The sequence below is a fragment of the Panthera uncia genome, assembly GCF_023721935.1.
Source record: "Panthera uncia isolate 11264 chromosome B2 unlocalized genomic scaffold, Puncia_PCG_1.0 HiC_scaffold_24, whole genome shotgun sequence".
NCBI lineage: Eukaryota > Metazoa > Chordata > Mammalia > Carnivora > Felidae > Panthera > Panthera uncia.
In genome coordinates this window covers 33,444,763-33,460,926 of record NW_026057580.1, presented here as the reverse complement: position 1 = coordinate 33,460,926, position 16,164 = coordinate 33,444,763, and the positions used below count along the sequence as shown (strand labels likewise).

The following is a 16,164-nucleotide window of genomic DNA, read 5'->3' as shown; positions in this document are numbered from 1 at the left end:
TTTTATAATCACAGCTCAGCTAAAGCACCAAATTCTTATCAATAAGATAGGTATTGCCTGACCACTCAAGCACTTTATTACTATATTTACGTGGTCACATTGACTAGCTGTTTTATAGACATTTCTATAAACTATTGATCAGACTTATTATATTAATTTTATGTCACAGTGCATGTGAGTAACTTCTCCCCGGGGCATAGCGCAGTGCTCGAAACAGTCAATATCTTCAGTTAGTTTATGGAATTCAATTTTCTCAAGTCATGGGGGCATAAGCCCTAACAGGATCTTTGATATCAATTTTTCTCACGTGTACTTGTTATATATTCAAAAATATTAGCCCTATTTGTTTGGCCAAATCAATCATTACGTAATCTGTATTTGGATTTATGTTTTATTTAAGATTTATTTATTTATTTAAGTAATTTCTACACCCATCATCAGGCTTGAACTTACAACCCCGAGATCAAGAGTTGCATGCTCCTCCATCTGAACCAGCCAGGCGTTCCCCTCCTGTATTTGGATTTCTTTAAATCTGCTTACAGCACCTAGTTCTGTGCCTTGAGCATGCATTGCTTAAGGAGAATGATTCCAACTTGGCTACATAAATCAGTGCCATTTACACACTGAGAAGGATGTTTTTCCTTCCTGTGGAATAAATAATTTTTGGAAATAGAGATATCTGTTATAATTACTTAAAATCATCTTTATATAAATGGCAAACCTTTTGAGGTACTGCAACATCTAATCAAATAAATGCAAAGAAGTTGCCTTGTCTTTTCACAAAGATTGTTTTATTTTAACCAGAGTGATGTAATTAAATACAACAAAAGAAAAATTAGATAACCAAATAAATATGTTTCTCAGTTCTATAATATTGTATTCATAAGAAAATTTTTAAAAAATAAAATTTCAAAGAGCAGATCATTCAACTGCTTTACAAACTTGATATATAAAAGGCTGTACAACAAGCTCCACAGATACCACAAGCGATACTGGAAACAACCACTTAACAAATAGATTATGCAAAACTAGCACATTCCAAATGGTGGGAACAATCCATTGTAAATTCAGTTAAGTGAAATAGTTTACAGAAGCAGTAAATACTTGTCTGAGAAATTGCAAAGAAAAGCATCCAGCAAATTCTTTCTATGAAAGTTAGAGTTGATAAATATTTAATTAAGCCAAATAGCTCTCTCTAGCAAAATAGAAATTTCCAAGCCTCTTTGAGATATTTTTAAAAGTTGGGTGAACTGTCACCTAGAGCACTCACCGAGAGAAGAGTCTGTGAATAATTAAGGTTGGTTGCAAACTGGCATGTTACTCAAGGGCAAATGATTTCTGATTTAATTCTAGTCAGTGCTTCTATGGCATTACGATATGATTTTCATCCCCAATACCTGACAGGTTGGTTAAGAACTATGGAAATCACTTTCCAGGTTGACTGAGCACATAAATTCACTGGCATGGTTTGGGATAAGTGACTTCTGAGTAGCAGAAGAATATGAATGAGTAGTCATATGAGTTATGTGATTGATTCGATTATAGGCACTTTATATGTCAATCTGTCTAAACGAATATTGCTATGCTTAAACATCATTAGTAAGATCTGATTTATTTGCCACCTGAAATAAGCTAATATAGATCCCTAGTTTTGAAGATCACCTCTGACTATTATTTGATTTTTTGGCTATGACAGTTTCTGACATATAATATCCCTGAATTTTAAAATAAACCAAAATAGGGAGAAGATCACTAAAAATACATAAAATTATACCAAATACCAAGAGAATTGCTTTTTTTTTCTGTTAGTACTGACAAAAAGAGTGAAAATGTACTAATAAGAAAAAATAAGCGAACTAGTGATTTTGCCATTTACAAATTTTGCAATGGACATAAATGGTTTTAAATATCTTTAATAAAGAATATTTGTGCTCAGTAATATAGGTCGAGTCCTTTTGTTTCACTGAGTAAAACAAATGCTTTTCAATTGTGTACTTCATCTTTTTTAGTGAGCTTATGATCTGGGTCATGACAGTATTAAATGCATATAATTCAGTAAATATTAAATCAAAATTGGTTATCCATTGTAATGTATGACTATAAATACACATGCTCAAATGCTCTTTAAATGATTAACTAGGGGAAGTGTAACATATTTGTTAGATCCAGACATCAGAAAGAGGACACTGATCATATTTTTAGTCTTAATAAATGGCAACCCATGCTAACTTTCTCCTTAACATGCTTTTACATCTTACTCTTAAGTTTTCTAAAAATAGCTAGAGAGAGAGAGAACAAATGAGGGCAATTGGGTTCAAGAAACTACCTTTCTTTTCAACATTTATTTGAATTTGTCTTTGTCCTCCAGGTTGAAAATGTGTATGTGAAAAGACTTAAGAATATTCCTTAGAGAGCACCTGGTTAATTTATTACGTCATAAGGAGACCTGAAGGCCAGAATAGTTAAGAACTATGTAAATCATTTTCCAGTCTAAGCAAACATAAAAATCCACTGGCATATTTTGATGTGATTAATCTCTGTTAAGGAAACATGCTATGTATTTAACTTATTGCCTATTGCCTTATCACTAATGATGTAAGAGCTTATATTTGTCATAAAAGTTAACTGTGATATTTCTTATCTTGCTCAGACCCCTCTATATCAATGAGTCTTAAGTGATTTTAGTGAGAAGATCACTTTGTGGGACAAAAGCTGCAAAGGACGGATTGCTCTCTGACTTGTTTCTGCTTATTATTCTTATTCGCAATCATTAGACCAGGCTTTTTATGAGCTGCCAGGGAGATGGGTAATAAACTTAATTATTGTGAGCTAAGCACTGATTCTTATGACAAACAAAAGCATAATTTCTACCATGGTATAAACATGAGCCCTGCAATAGTTCAATTACAGGTTCCCTGGACATCTGTGTGGCTCACACTTGGTATGTAAGTGCTTTTTGGGGGCATCCATGTGGTTGAGACCTAGCAGAATGGAGCTGAGGTATGGAGCTTCAGCCACAAGAAGTGGGGAAGAGTAGAAATGATGTTAATAACTGCACCTTAGAATTCCCTGATTTAGGGTCAAATCGTTTATTGCTAAGATAAGCGAAAAGCTCATTACGTATCATGAACATATAGGAATCAAGGCCTCAAAGCATTATATCCAAGTGGGATTTGGAATGAAACTGGTGCCATTCCACTTAACTTGAATATGTCAAATGAAATCTTAAATAGTTGGATGAGGTAAGCTAGAGAACAAAATGGGGAACAAATATACCCTAAATAGTATTTTAAAAATAAATAGTTATAAAATATGCCATAAGACAATCTGAATTTAAATACAATTAATACATTGAAAAATATTTATCCCTAAAATATACTTTAAATAATACAGCAAAATGAAAAATAAAAAAATTGTAAGTTAATTAGCATCTTTACACCCATAAGCTTATTATGGTCAAATGGCACACACCCGTCTGATAAACTTAATTCTCCTTGAACTACCCCATAAGTGTAATGAAATCTCCTACTTTATTAGAATTCACTTTTGACAAATTCATGAAGCAAGTAGCTAACTCCTTGAGTTGTACCATGTATCACTCAGTCTTCTATTATCTGAACATGAAAGTTTTTCCATTTAATTTTCTTAGACTTAGCTTTGGTTTTATAAACCTGACCTATCTATGAGGTAAATTTTTGCTGTTCTGGGTCTGCTTGTCTGAGTGAGTTTTTTCGGTGCTCAACTGGTTCTTCACTCAGTTTAAACTGACCAGTTAGTCTGGCATGATTTTGTCGAGTAAAATGTTTGATTATAGCTCCAGCTACAGCACGCAGTAAAACTGAAGACATCCATGTGTCTTGTTTCCTGAGTCTGTTGGTAATTAAAAAAAAATAATTAATGCTCCCACTGCCAGCCAACTAGTAAATGAATTCAATGGGCTAAGTCACTTAGAAGTACCAAGGCATAAAAGATACAAATTCAATTCTTTTCCTCATTTCCTCCTCTTAGAAGCCTGGGTAGTCTCTGTGAGAGGAAAAGGTATAATAGAGGTAAGGGGAGGGAGTATATCCCTTAACACAAAAGTACTAAAAAAGCACATTGGGAAGCGAGAACAATAAACACTTGTGTGTCTTAAGACGGTGAGCACAGGCAATGTGAAAAAAAAATTAAGAACAAAAGCAATGAACTAATCTACAAAATATTCTGAGAATTCACTGAAAAAACTTGAGCACATAATTTAACCTAGAAATTCTCAGTCTCAGGGTATTATTACTAGTGTTTAGGAAAATTAAAATGGTAATTTGAAAAATAGCATTCCTTATCTTTTGTAAATAGGGATATATTTCTAGAAAAATATAAACATTATACAACTCTAATTGTTAAATTAAAAAATGTTAAGTACCTTGAGTGATAAGGAGATTCAGACGTTGTGTAAGTTTATAAATGGTCTACTTCTCGTGATAAGCTAAATGCTTTTTACTTATGTCAAAAGAGAGTATTCTATCTAAAAAGTAGGATGGGTATTTAGGTGTTTTCATGTTAATCACTAAAATATGAGGGTAGAATACAAACTAAAGTTACAAATAGTAAAGTTGCAAGTTAACCAGGTATATAAATCCACTTAAGAAACAAAATCTAAATAGCCAAGGAGTCAAAAGTTATTGTGCCTTCTTCATAAAGATACTTAAAATGAGGAAGAATATAAATTAACAAAACAAATGAACAAAACACAAATTAATAAGAAATTATTTACAAAAGTAAAAAAAATCAAGTGCAAAGGCAAGGGTCTGATTTAGTTGTCCACTAAACTGTTTCTAGCCTTGTATTTCTGCAAGTCTGTTCAGTTCTTCTGATTCAAACTGCTTTAAACACCATCTTGTGGACAAAAGGAGGTATATCACAGGTTTTCAACAGATGAGAAAGACTGCAGAAAAGCTAAATCTTATTTAACTCCTAAAACATATTCATAAAAAAATATTTTATAATCCAAACATCAAATGACATTTTTTACAACATATCTTAATTACTTAATCTCTACAATAAGTGACAAAAATTGTATTTCAACAACGTCATGAAATAGAGAAATAAGCATATGGGGTTAAAGTCATTAAATTACTGTGATCACATGGTGAAAGATTTCAAAGGTTAAGACTGGCTGTGTTTCTCTTATGGTTAGTAAAAAATAGTTAATGTCCTCAATAGGAAGGAACAATGAACACACTCATGAATCATCCTTCCTTTTTCTTTAGATTCCAAAGGCTATGAATATTAATTGAAATCATATCTTGTTCTTTGCATAGAAAGATTTCTATCTGAAAGTGTTAACTGATCTTGGTATAAAATGTTACACTGGAATCCAAACATACTTATATAGAGCAAACCCAGTTTTAATTACTAACTGTCATCATGACCTATAATTACTCTGGAGTCTAAACAAGAGCTAATTCAGGACATCTGGTAATTCTTCTTCCCTGCTGTGGACTCTACTGACATCTTCTGAAAGTAAACAAATAACAAATGCTTTGGAATGGAATATAATGATGTAAGAGAGTTTGCAACCACCAAGTTATTTAGGGGAAAATTTCCCACCCTACTTTGAGGCCTTAATTACCCACTTTATTAATATTAAGGGAATTAGGCAATTGCCATATGTCCACTTCATTTGGTGTATTAGCTGGGCCCAGCCATTCTCGTCACTCTTGGTTGCAGATCATGTGAGACAAGAACAAGCGTTGGCAGGTAAATGATACGGTAGGGTGAGAGGGGCTCGTTCCACGTGGACACAGTCCCATTTCTCTACTTATGCCAAAGGTAGATTAAGTCATGCAGCAGTTATAAAAAAAAAATGGGCTTGAATCAATGAACTCCACTTTGTAATATGCATCATATGACATGACATTCCCCATACCCCTTAAATCACCTGAATAAATCCAAATTCTTGAAACAGGAATAAACCAGCTCAGCATTAACAGAACTTAAAGAAAGAAAGGTTCCTAAATATACAATTTGTAAGAAAGGATGCATGACATATTCTGTGGAATAAAAATGAACAGAATTTATAAAACAAGAAAATGAACTGAGTCTTTATACGCATATGTTAGACTCAAAGAAAACAAAGAAAAATACATTGATCACCATCAGCAAAAAAAAGTTCATGAAGACATGAAAACACTAAAATAAGTACTTCTGGATTAGCAAAGAGGCAAAAGGATAAACAACCTATTAATCAATGTGAAAAAATAATCCTTGAAAACATATAAAATGTGTAGCTTCATGACAAATTCAAGTACATTAAGGAGCGGCAGAGGAGTTGTAAGCTTTTAGAAAATTCAAAAAATTAAAGTTCAACAAATTAAAAGCTCAAGATATACACATAGCACCAGATTTTGGATCTGTATACATTTTTTGGAGGGATAAAGTATCATTTTACTAAGAAAATGCAAATGTATATTCCAATTGTGTAAGTCTAAAACACAGCACCATTGTAGGTATTGCACAGGAAAGAAAATGAAGAAGAAAATCAATTTAAAGTCAAAAGCATTTGAAATAAATAAAATAACCTCAGAGAATAAAAGAAACAAACTTGGGATTTAAATATACAACATAATTCGATACGAAATAGCTAGAAGGCTGTATGTACGCACAGCCATGTAGACAGGGCCTGACCGGCGGTTCGTTCATCTATAAGGAAAACCAGTTCAAATCATGGGTGCATTTGAACAAAAGCCTCCCTACACAACCCCGTTCACAGGTTTTTCCAATTTCAGTGGGCTCACCTTTCTAAATTCATTTTTCAATTAACACGTAAAAGCAACCATTCTAGCCTGTTTTAGCCAAACTGGAATCTGCACTGCTGTTTGAAGAGATGGGGCCCCATTTCTGTGGCAGGAGGACTCTGGGCATCCTGCTCACAGCATCTGTGGGACCCACTACTTAGATTTCGGCAACATCCTCATGTCCAATGTTTTAGAAAATCAGTTGTCTTCAGCCTCTCAAAATAATGGACAGCTAGGCAATAAAAATAGCATTCAGTAAGTATCTGGGTTGGTGATCACTGTACCGCCATTCCCTGTCAGAGGACATGGTCTTTACAGTGCCTGTTGTTTCCCCTGAAGTTACTGCTAAGTCTTTGGTCTGAGTGCTACTTGCATATCCGGTCCCATGGCTTTCCTTTGCCGCCCTGTACCTCTTTCCGCAGCCTCTGGAGAACAGTTTCTCCATAAGAGTTTCTGGGCGTCACCTCCTCAATACACATCTGCAGACACCACACAATCATCCTCTAGGCCAAGGGGTTTCTTTCCCAAGTGCCACAAATCCCGTCCTTTGTTCTGATGGCCAGTTCTTGTCTTAAAATCTGAGAATGATCCGGTTGGAACCGATAATGGATACAAGGGCCCAAAGACCTTGCTAGGCCATTTAGCTTCAAAGGTACCAAAGACAGCTTGATGCCTTCACCATCAAACACCTCTTAGGGAAAACAGCCTTTTGTTTCCCAAATGAGAAACTCAGTGAAGAGACTGCAGTGTTGCGCTTTTCTTGTGGAACTCTTGTACAATTGGACTTTGTTCCCCTCTTTTCATGCAGTACGTATTCATGCCAGTGGTGATTGCTTTGAACTGAGCTCATTATACAGAATTAACAAAATCATTTCAGTAGTTGGCTATGGTAGGTTTTGGGCTCCCTGATAAAATAGCCTCCTGGGTTTCTTCCAAAATGAGTTATGAAGTGAAGCTCTTATCGCCTACCTATTTCTCCACATAAGCAGGATGGATATAAGGTGGTACAAGTATTCTTTGGCTACAAAACGTAGTCAAAAAACATTGAGCAGAAGCAATGCAGTATGTCAAAAAAGTTGAAATCTTTAGCAATGATGGTAAATGTAAGCCCCAAGAAAACTTTAAGTCTGAAACTTTAAAATTCAGAAATCAAAGGCCAAATACAAGTTGATGAGACTAGAAAATGTACATCACCATCAGCCTACTAAATCATAAGATGTAATTTCATCTAGAAGAAGAACTAATGACAAGATTTGCTTGTGTTTTTCATAGAAGATCCTGAATGAAAATCATAGCAGTGGTGAAGCAAAACATATGGAATGAATTTGGGAAAAGCTAAAAATGCTGATATCCCAATTACTATAAGAATAGGATTCCGATTGTTTTTAATGTCTGGCCTACCAAAAACAAATAAAAAAAGCCACCCATATATCATGAGGGTTTGATAGTATTACGATAGCTCCAATGCCAAGTCTTCCTCAGGTGTGTTTATTTCCCACCTGTCCGCTGACGGGCATGAGACACAGGATAGAAGCAATCTTCTGGATTACATCTTCCACTAGGTCCTGGGGGGCCCTGGGGACCTGGGGCACCTGGTGAGCCTGGCAAACCCGGAGCTAATGAAATAAAAGACCCCCATCAGAATGCAGATCACTTATGGCTCTTCCTCCCTCACTCCAACCAACATGGGTCATTCAACTTCACCTGTAGCAACATATATGGGCCACAGGCGAGAAGGTGTGGTTCCTGTTTTTAGAGGCTTGCTTGTGTTGTGAAGATAATATCACTATTACCTGAAGTCCCAGGAAGACCCGGGCTCCCTGGAAGCCCAATTCCAGGCTCCCCTCTTTCTCCTTTCTGTCCTCGGTAGCCTAAATGAGAGATACATAAAAAGAGAGACACAAGAAGTAAGAGTGTTCTATGGCAACAGAGCGCGTGCAAGAATCATGTTCTTAGTCTATAATATTTATGTTGTTCCTTCACTTAACATAAATAGCATATTGGCTATCTGTTTTGCATTATAATCATTTTAGGCTTACAAGTCAAACAGACTAGGTGCAATAGGCAATGAGGATCTTAGAAATATGCAGCTACTGTACAAGTTCCAGCTAGTCAAACTATGGATGGTGAGATTTTTGGCACTGAATGATACCTAAGTAACTCAAATCAATCACTCATATCATCTTTCAAATAGCTATGACAAGGTGCGTGAACCTTTCCAATAAGAATTCTGAGTGGGGGGTAGGTACAGGCTAAATATAAGAAGTGTACTGGAAGAGTTTGCTTAATATGAGGACAAGATGATATGACAACAAGAATGTGGACCTTAGTCCAAGAATTAAAGGGAATGAAAGGAACAAAAATTCATGATTTTAATAAATGACAGTAAGAGTGCGAGTATATGTAAATCCATCAATCTCAGAAGTCGGGAGAGGACAAATCAGGTCTTTGTTCAAATTACTTACTGTAACAACATTACATGCTTTCCAAGGAAAGTTAAAACAGCAACCTTGTGTTTTAACATAGGTGTCCCAGTAGTTCTTTAGAAAGCAAGGACATTAAGGGATTCATCTAAGCTCACTTCATCAATTTAAGATTCTTTAACCAAAATGAACTAGGTCTAAGATCTGTATACATATTAAGATAAAATCATTCTTATTCTTGATTGTACTTGTTGTCACCTGAGCTAGATGAATGCAGAGGAATTTATGCCTTTGGGAGCCCTTATCTCTGCTTTAATAAAGCAGAAAGACAAATACCACATGATTTCACTTATATTCAGAATATTAGAAACAAAACAAATAAATAACTAAACAAACAAAAGTGGAATCTGGTCTATAAATGCAGAGAACAAACAGGTTCTAGAGGTAGGTTCTAGATGGTTGCTAGTGGTAGGAGGGGTGGGAGAATGGGCACGATGGGTGAACAGGTATGGGAGATACAGGCTTCCAGTTATGGAAAGAGTAAGTCACAGGCATAAAAGGTACAGCATAGTGAGTATAGTCAATGGTATCGTAACAGTGTTATATGGTGACAGATGGTAGCTACACTTGTTCTGAGAACAGCATAATGCAGAGACTTGCTGAATCACTATGTTGTACACCTGAAGCTAACACAACATTGTTGTGTCAACTGTACTTAAAACAAGAGAGATCAAATTGTAAAATAAATAAATAAATAAATAAATGGCATAAAACACTTTTTATCTGTGTTTTGTATATTGGCATCCATGTAAGACTTTGTTGGATGAAAAGGTTTTGTGGCTATAAGAGTTTCATGATGATGGTAAATAGTTTCATTTCCAACTTCCCATACTTAAACAACAGCTTAAAGACAACTCTTAGTCCCAAATGAACAAAGCTGTCATGCAGAAACATGCAAACATACAACAAAGATAATAAGGAGAGTATCTCAGTAGGAAAAGTAGGTCCTGACCTAGTTGTGCCTTTTTGTAAAGGTGTACTATTAAAGCAAAATATAGTAAGAGGAGAAATGTTAATGTTTTCTATGAGCAGTATGTAAAAGAAATTATTTCCCATAATTTGAGAATTAGACATCAGTTTTGGGGTTACCATCTTCATTTTTCATTGACCATACAGTGTATACATTATAAATGAGATAATATTAGCAATGTAATCCCCACACCATTATTTTTTGACTTTGGAGGTATCACAAGATCATAAATATGAAAACAGTGGAAAAGAAGTAAGTGGAAAAGAAGTAAGTAAGTAAGTAATTGAACAGTAAGTAATTTGAACATATTTTGAGATACATATTGGAAATACATCCAGTGGGAAATTTTCACACGTTTATACCTGAAAACTGTTATAGATATTCAATACAATCCTAGATTTGAGAAATAATAGTGGTTAGAACATGTGGCATGATATTTTAAGTTGATACATATTCAAATTTTAAATATTACTAGAATTTCTTTTATATAAGTGACTTTCATTTAATTTGTGTGAACAACAGGGAAGAATGCTTATAGTTAGGGTCATTTGAAAGCACTCTTCCAATTCCATTATTTAGACATTTCTACAGTAAAATAACATTTGTTACATGAGGTATATTCATCCTGGTCTATTATGAAAGATTGAAAAGTTGACCCTTAAGTTATTTCAGTAAGTGCTTAAGACCACAGGCTAAAGAAATGAGGAAGAAAGAAAAAAACATTATGACTTTTAATTTTGAAGTGTATTAACAAGACTGTAACACAATTCCAAATGGAGACCACATCTGCTAAAACCTACACATTCAAATTCAGCTATCATATTTTAATATAATGCAAAAATTTATTTTTCCATGTAGATTTCAGGGCATATAGTATCACGAAACAAGAAACAGTAATTCGCGTATTTATATAATAGGGTAACATTTACATTTCTCCTGTCAAATGTAATGATTTATTTGTACAAAGCTCTCAGTTCATTAGGTTAGTAACTATCTACTACTGCTGTTGAATTGTACAAGCACATGAGAGCTTTTATTCTCATATTTCCTAATAAGGTCTCAAGCTAGTTTCTTATGAAGGCTGCCTTAAAGCCATAGGGTCTTACTTTATAATTATTTCACAACAAAACTTCAGATAGGAATGCTAATAAAGCCCATAAGAGCTTTCCTGTTTTCTAGAATTAAGCTTTTTACCCCTTCAGGCCTCTCTTGAAATTTGGAAAAAAATAAAAGGCAGCTCTGTCAATGGATATGTATTTTCATGGCCTATAAAACTGCAGGTGACAGTTTGATATCATTGTAACTTATGTAGGAAAAGAAAACAAAGAAGTGTCCTAATCTACAGCATCTAGATATAGTAGTCATTCAAGAAACCTGGTGCTTGTTGTAGTTTGGATGATAGACTTCATGTATTTTCAGTAGAGATTTCTGTGTCAACCCCAGCTGTGCATCTGTATGCGTACTGGACAAATGGAGCCATGAAGTGTTTCCAACATTTTGGCGGGGGGAACGATTCTTCATGTGGGGCCCTGCAGCACACCTTACAAGCTATTCAGCCTCCTTGGTCCCAGCCTACTCACTGACTACAGTGCCCTTCAGTGATTTTGCCACACACGCCTCCCATCTCCTAAGGCCCTTACCGCTACAAAATCTGAAAGGTCAAATCTGTATCAGTCAAATGAACTATGCTGTGGGTCACTGGCTGACAAGTAACAGAAGGCTTTCTTCATTATAAACCAATAACAGCAAAGCTTTAAAAGTTCAAACGTGAGAACAACCATTCCCAATAGTGTCTTTTCAAAATGGATGGGGGACACATGGAGTGGCTGGATCTGTTTCCTCCTGCTAACTCCACATCTACTCACTGGGTGGGGTTCTTTCTGAAATGAATAGGGCTTTAAAGTGTAGCATCTGTCCTTCAGAATTTTCACAGAGGTGGAGAATCAGTTGGATTTGGAAAAAGTTTAAATAAATTTCTTTCTCATAAAACTTGCCCAGGAGGATAAGATCTGTTAGGAATATTCGCCTCCCTTGTTTGTATATGGAAACCCAGCTGGATCATGCCACTCAGGCTTCTCTGATCCTAGTGTGGCACATCCTTGCTCGCCCCTGGTGCACAAGCAATCAGGCCCTACACCATAGATCTGAGGTGGGAATGAACACCAAGAAAAGTTCTCTCAGTGCGCAGAGGGGAGGCAATCATCTGAATCCCACGGGATGGTTAAGATATAAATCTGTCTGGAAACGCTTTTGAATTAAGAAGACGTCAACAATCACCCTCTTTGGGGATTCAGGGAAAATGCAAATGAAGTGTCTCAACTCAGAATCATGGTGGTTTCTATTTTCACTGCAAGAAGACCAGGGCACCAAAAGAGGATCCACAAGTTTTCATTATCCGAATCATGGTAGGAGAATTACCTCCTTTTTTTTTTTAACTAGGATGGAGTACTTAACATACTAGTTGAACATATGCATCAACCTTCTTATTGCTCTCTGCATGTCTCCTACCTCTCAGGACAGACATGGGAAACTCGGCAGACCCCTTTAAATTTCTGTCTTGCTCTTTAAATAGTAAGATGGCAAAGCACTCATTCTACATACACATTCCAATACAAACCAGTTGATTTATTTTTTTAAAAAAGTTTATTTACTTTTGAAAGAGAGAGAAAGACAACATGAGCTGGGGAGAGGCAGAGAGAGAAGGAGAGAAAGAATCCTACATGGGATCCTTACTGTCAGTGCAGAGCCCTGTGCGGAGCTTGATCTCATGAAACTTGAGACTATGACCTGGGCTGAAATCAAGAGTCAGATGCTTAACCAACTGAACCACCCAGGTGCCCCCAAACCATTTTAAGTGAAAATGGATTTCTTTCCTAAAAAAAATACTGAAAAAAAAAAGTCTGTTGGAAATTTCAGAAGAGCCACCATCAACCGGAATCCATGAGTGGGCAGAACACGCTGTGCTGTGCTTGGTGCCCACACTTTCTTTCCCTTTCTGTGCTGCATTTCTCACTTCCTTCTTTTCTCAAACTCAATCATGGTGTGTCACGAAGAGGACTAATTCAGCCAACAGCATCTGATGCCTGCAATGGATACTAGGGTAACAGTTTTATATGCATTTTGTTTCTTTTCTTTTGGAGAAAACTTTTAAATCAGGCAGAGCAAAACTTTGAACTTTATCTTCTCAACACTTCATGTCTATTTCTCTCCCAGAGAAAAACCCTTCAATTACTTATGAACCCTTGGAGAGACACCAAAAATCAAATGGCACCTCTTGTTTTCTTTTTTGCAGCAAGATTTCTTGGTGGCTTTATCAGCATAGCGTGACTATAGGCAAATATTCCTTAAAAATGAACCCATTTTATGTAAGTTGTATTTTTCTGCTGCCTTTCTAGCAAATTTAACAAATACTAAAAAGGAGCTATCATATGAAAGTTGAAGAGGCACCTGAGTTACAAAGATATTGTCTGTTACCAGAAGCTCCACAGTGGGACACCAAGTTTTGTCAATTTTAGGTATATGTGCTCAGGGACGAGCACAAGTTTTGTCAATTTGACTAAATGCTGGTTTTAAAAAAGTTGGAAATCATGTGGGAAGTCCTTTCAATTCAAGCATTGCATCCAAAAGCCTTATCAGGAGTAGAAGTAGTCTAGAAGATTTCTTAAGCAAAATAGATCCCACAGAAATCTTCTGCCAAAGGGAAGGTAAGTAGATTGGTGAATAGAAGTCTTTTTCCAAAAGCTTCACTGACATGGCTGACTTTGCATTGCTTCTGACTGAGTCTCCAGATGGGTCTTCCCGTGGGGAGGGATCCTGGACACAGGTATTTGTGTGGATAGGTGACTCCAGTTCCTGAACTATTTTCCTCGATAATTCAGATTTTTCTATGTTCTTGTCCTCTCAAACTACAGCTGTTTGAAACAGCAGTCCATATTTTTTCTGCTATTGGTGTTAACAGTTCTTATCCATCACGTGGCTTGAAACATCACCCATCTTTAGATGGGCTTTCAAGCTCTTTGCTCCAGGTTCATAGACTGTGACTTCAGAACAGACCCAACTAGTGAAAGGTAAGAAAATACCCACCACACAACCATGTACACACAGAAGGCTACACCTGATTCTATACATATTCTTCCAACTACTGGCCAAAACTCTCTATGATCTAAGGGAAAGGTAGAATATTCTGTTTAGTTTAGGAGAACTAGAATGATGCTACTGTTGTTTTACACTGTGCTAAGTAAACCAAAAGCCTTGTCAGCTGTGACTGAAGGGTAAGACTCTAACAGACCCTGTGATTAGAGATATAGTTATTGTTCTTTTAGGGGCGGAGGGGCCTGTCAATCACTTGGGCACTTCCTAAGGAAAACCAGGCTCATGTTACAGAGAAGCAGTAGGAAGGACAGTGAACTACTGAAAGAAAAAGAATTCTCTGCATATATAGTATTTTGGACTGTATTCCTATGTAGTTTTGATGTTCACCTCTGTTTTCTCCTTTACACAAACTTCTGATTATTTCAAGGATCATTGAGCTCCTCCATGGTAACACAGGAAGAAGAGTTTCCCTGGTTTTATCTTTCATGGTATGTACTCACTGGATTTAAAATTTCCTTATCAGAATTGTGGATCCCCTAAACAGGGCCGATTTGGCCTCTCTGCCAATTGCTAACCATATTTATAGAAAATGGCCTTGCGAGCTTTAGTCAAGCTGTGTTCAAAATCATGTCTTCGGTCAAGCTGTCATCAGCGGAACAATAATTTTTTGCCAATTTAGTGAAGTTTTGCTTTAAAAACTTCTAGAAACCTATGAAGAAGGATTCTAACGTTTCTCAAAATTTTACTTGGACCTAAATCATTACTTACAGTAGCATCTCGTAAGACCCTTTCCTCAGTTTCTTCAAGATACTATGATGATTCTTGTTGTCCAACTTACATCAATAGGGAGGCATAAACAATGCTGATTCCCACAAAATAATGATATATAAGCCCACACTGTTGGTGTTATTCTTATAACAAATATTATTATCAAAATACATTTAGATTAGCAGGTAATTATTAGTCAGTTTTAAGCTTGACATAGTAATAGTTAAAAATTGACTTCTAGAATGTCAAATATTAACAAAATAGTCTATATTTAATCATTACCTATGTTTGTGTAATGTATATATATAATATATATTATATAGATAGATAGATACACATATATTTTTGCTTTAAGTGTGATTAACATGTTCTAACTACTGAGCTTTAAAAAGCTGGTAAATAAATATTATATCTGAAAACTTACCTTGAGGTCCAGGGTCTCCTGGTGGCCCAGGTAATCCATCCTTTCCTGGTGGACCAGGCCTCCCGTGAGCTTGAGCAGCCAACATTGCTGCTGGCAGCTTGAGCTGAGATAGGAACACAGCCATCCTCTCTTCATTTATGAAAGAAAAAAAATACAGCATGTAATAGAAATATTTTTACATCAAATTTTTTCATTTTTTTACGCGAAATTCAACAAAAAACAATCTTATTGGGTTTTCAATTTAAGTGCATCTAATTTACTAACTGGCCTGACTGCTGAGAGTTGTTTTGTTGATTGGTCAAACAAACTGGATTGTACAAAGTTGTCTGAATATATATGAAGACCACCTGTGCCGATCAGACGGTCTGAGAATTTTCAGTGCTTCAGAGATGTAGCAAGTCTATTGGACAAAACACTAGCTTGGAATCTAATTAACCTTTGGTAATGACTTGTGGCTAGAATTTTAGGTTTATATTAAAAGATGGTTTTAATAATAAATTTAACTCACTTTCCAGCAATGTTGTAAATGTATGTGGTCATTTAAAATATGTTTATGAATTCCTGACATTCTTTTCCAAATGGAATTAGGCTCTGCCTATTCTTGAGTCTGCGCTGGAGTTACTTTCCATTTCAAATGAGTAGAGGAAAGCA

The 16,164-nt window shown here is 35.9% G+C and overlaps 1 protein-coding gene across 1 annotated transcript in view; it reads right to left on the bottom strand.

Moving 5' to 3' along the window:
• Positions 1-8,154: 8,154 nt before the first annotated feature.
• COL19A1 (collagen type XIX alpha 1 chain) overlaps positions 8,155-16,164 on the bottom strand; it is a 323,690-nt gene continuing 315,680 nt past the window's right edge. The window contains exons 49-51 of the mRNA XM_049653877.1: positions 15,514-15,642; positions 8,570-8,647; positions 8,155-8,392 (exon numbers count right to left, since the gene is read on the bottom strand). Of these exons, the coding sequence (XP_049509834.1) occupies positions 8,265-8,392; positions 8,570-8,647; positions 15,514-15,642 (335 nt within the window). The 3' untranslated portion in view covers positions 8,155-8,264. The remainder of the gene's footprint in view (positions 8,393-8,569; positions 8,648-15,513; positions 15,643-16,164) is intronic.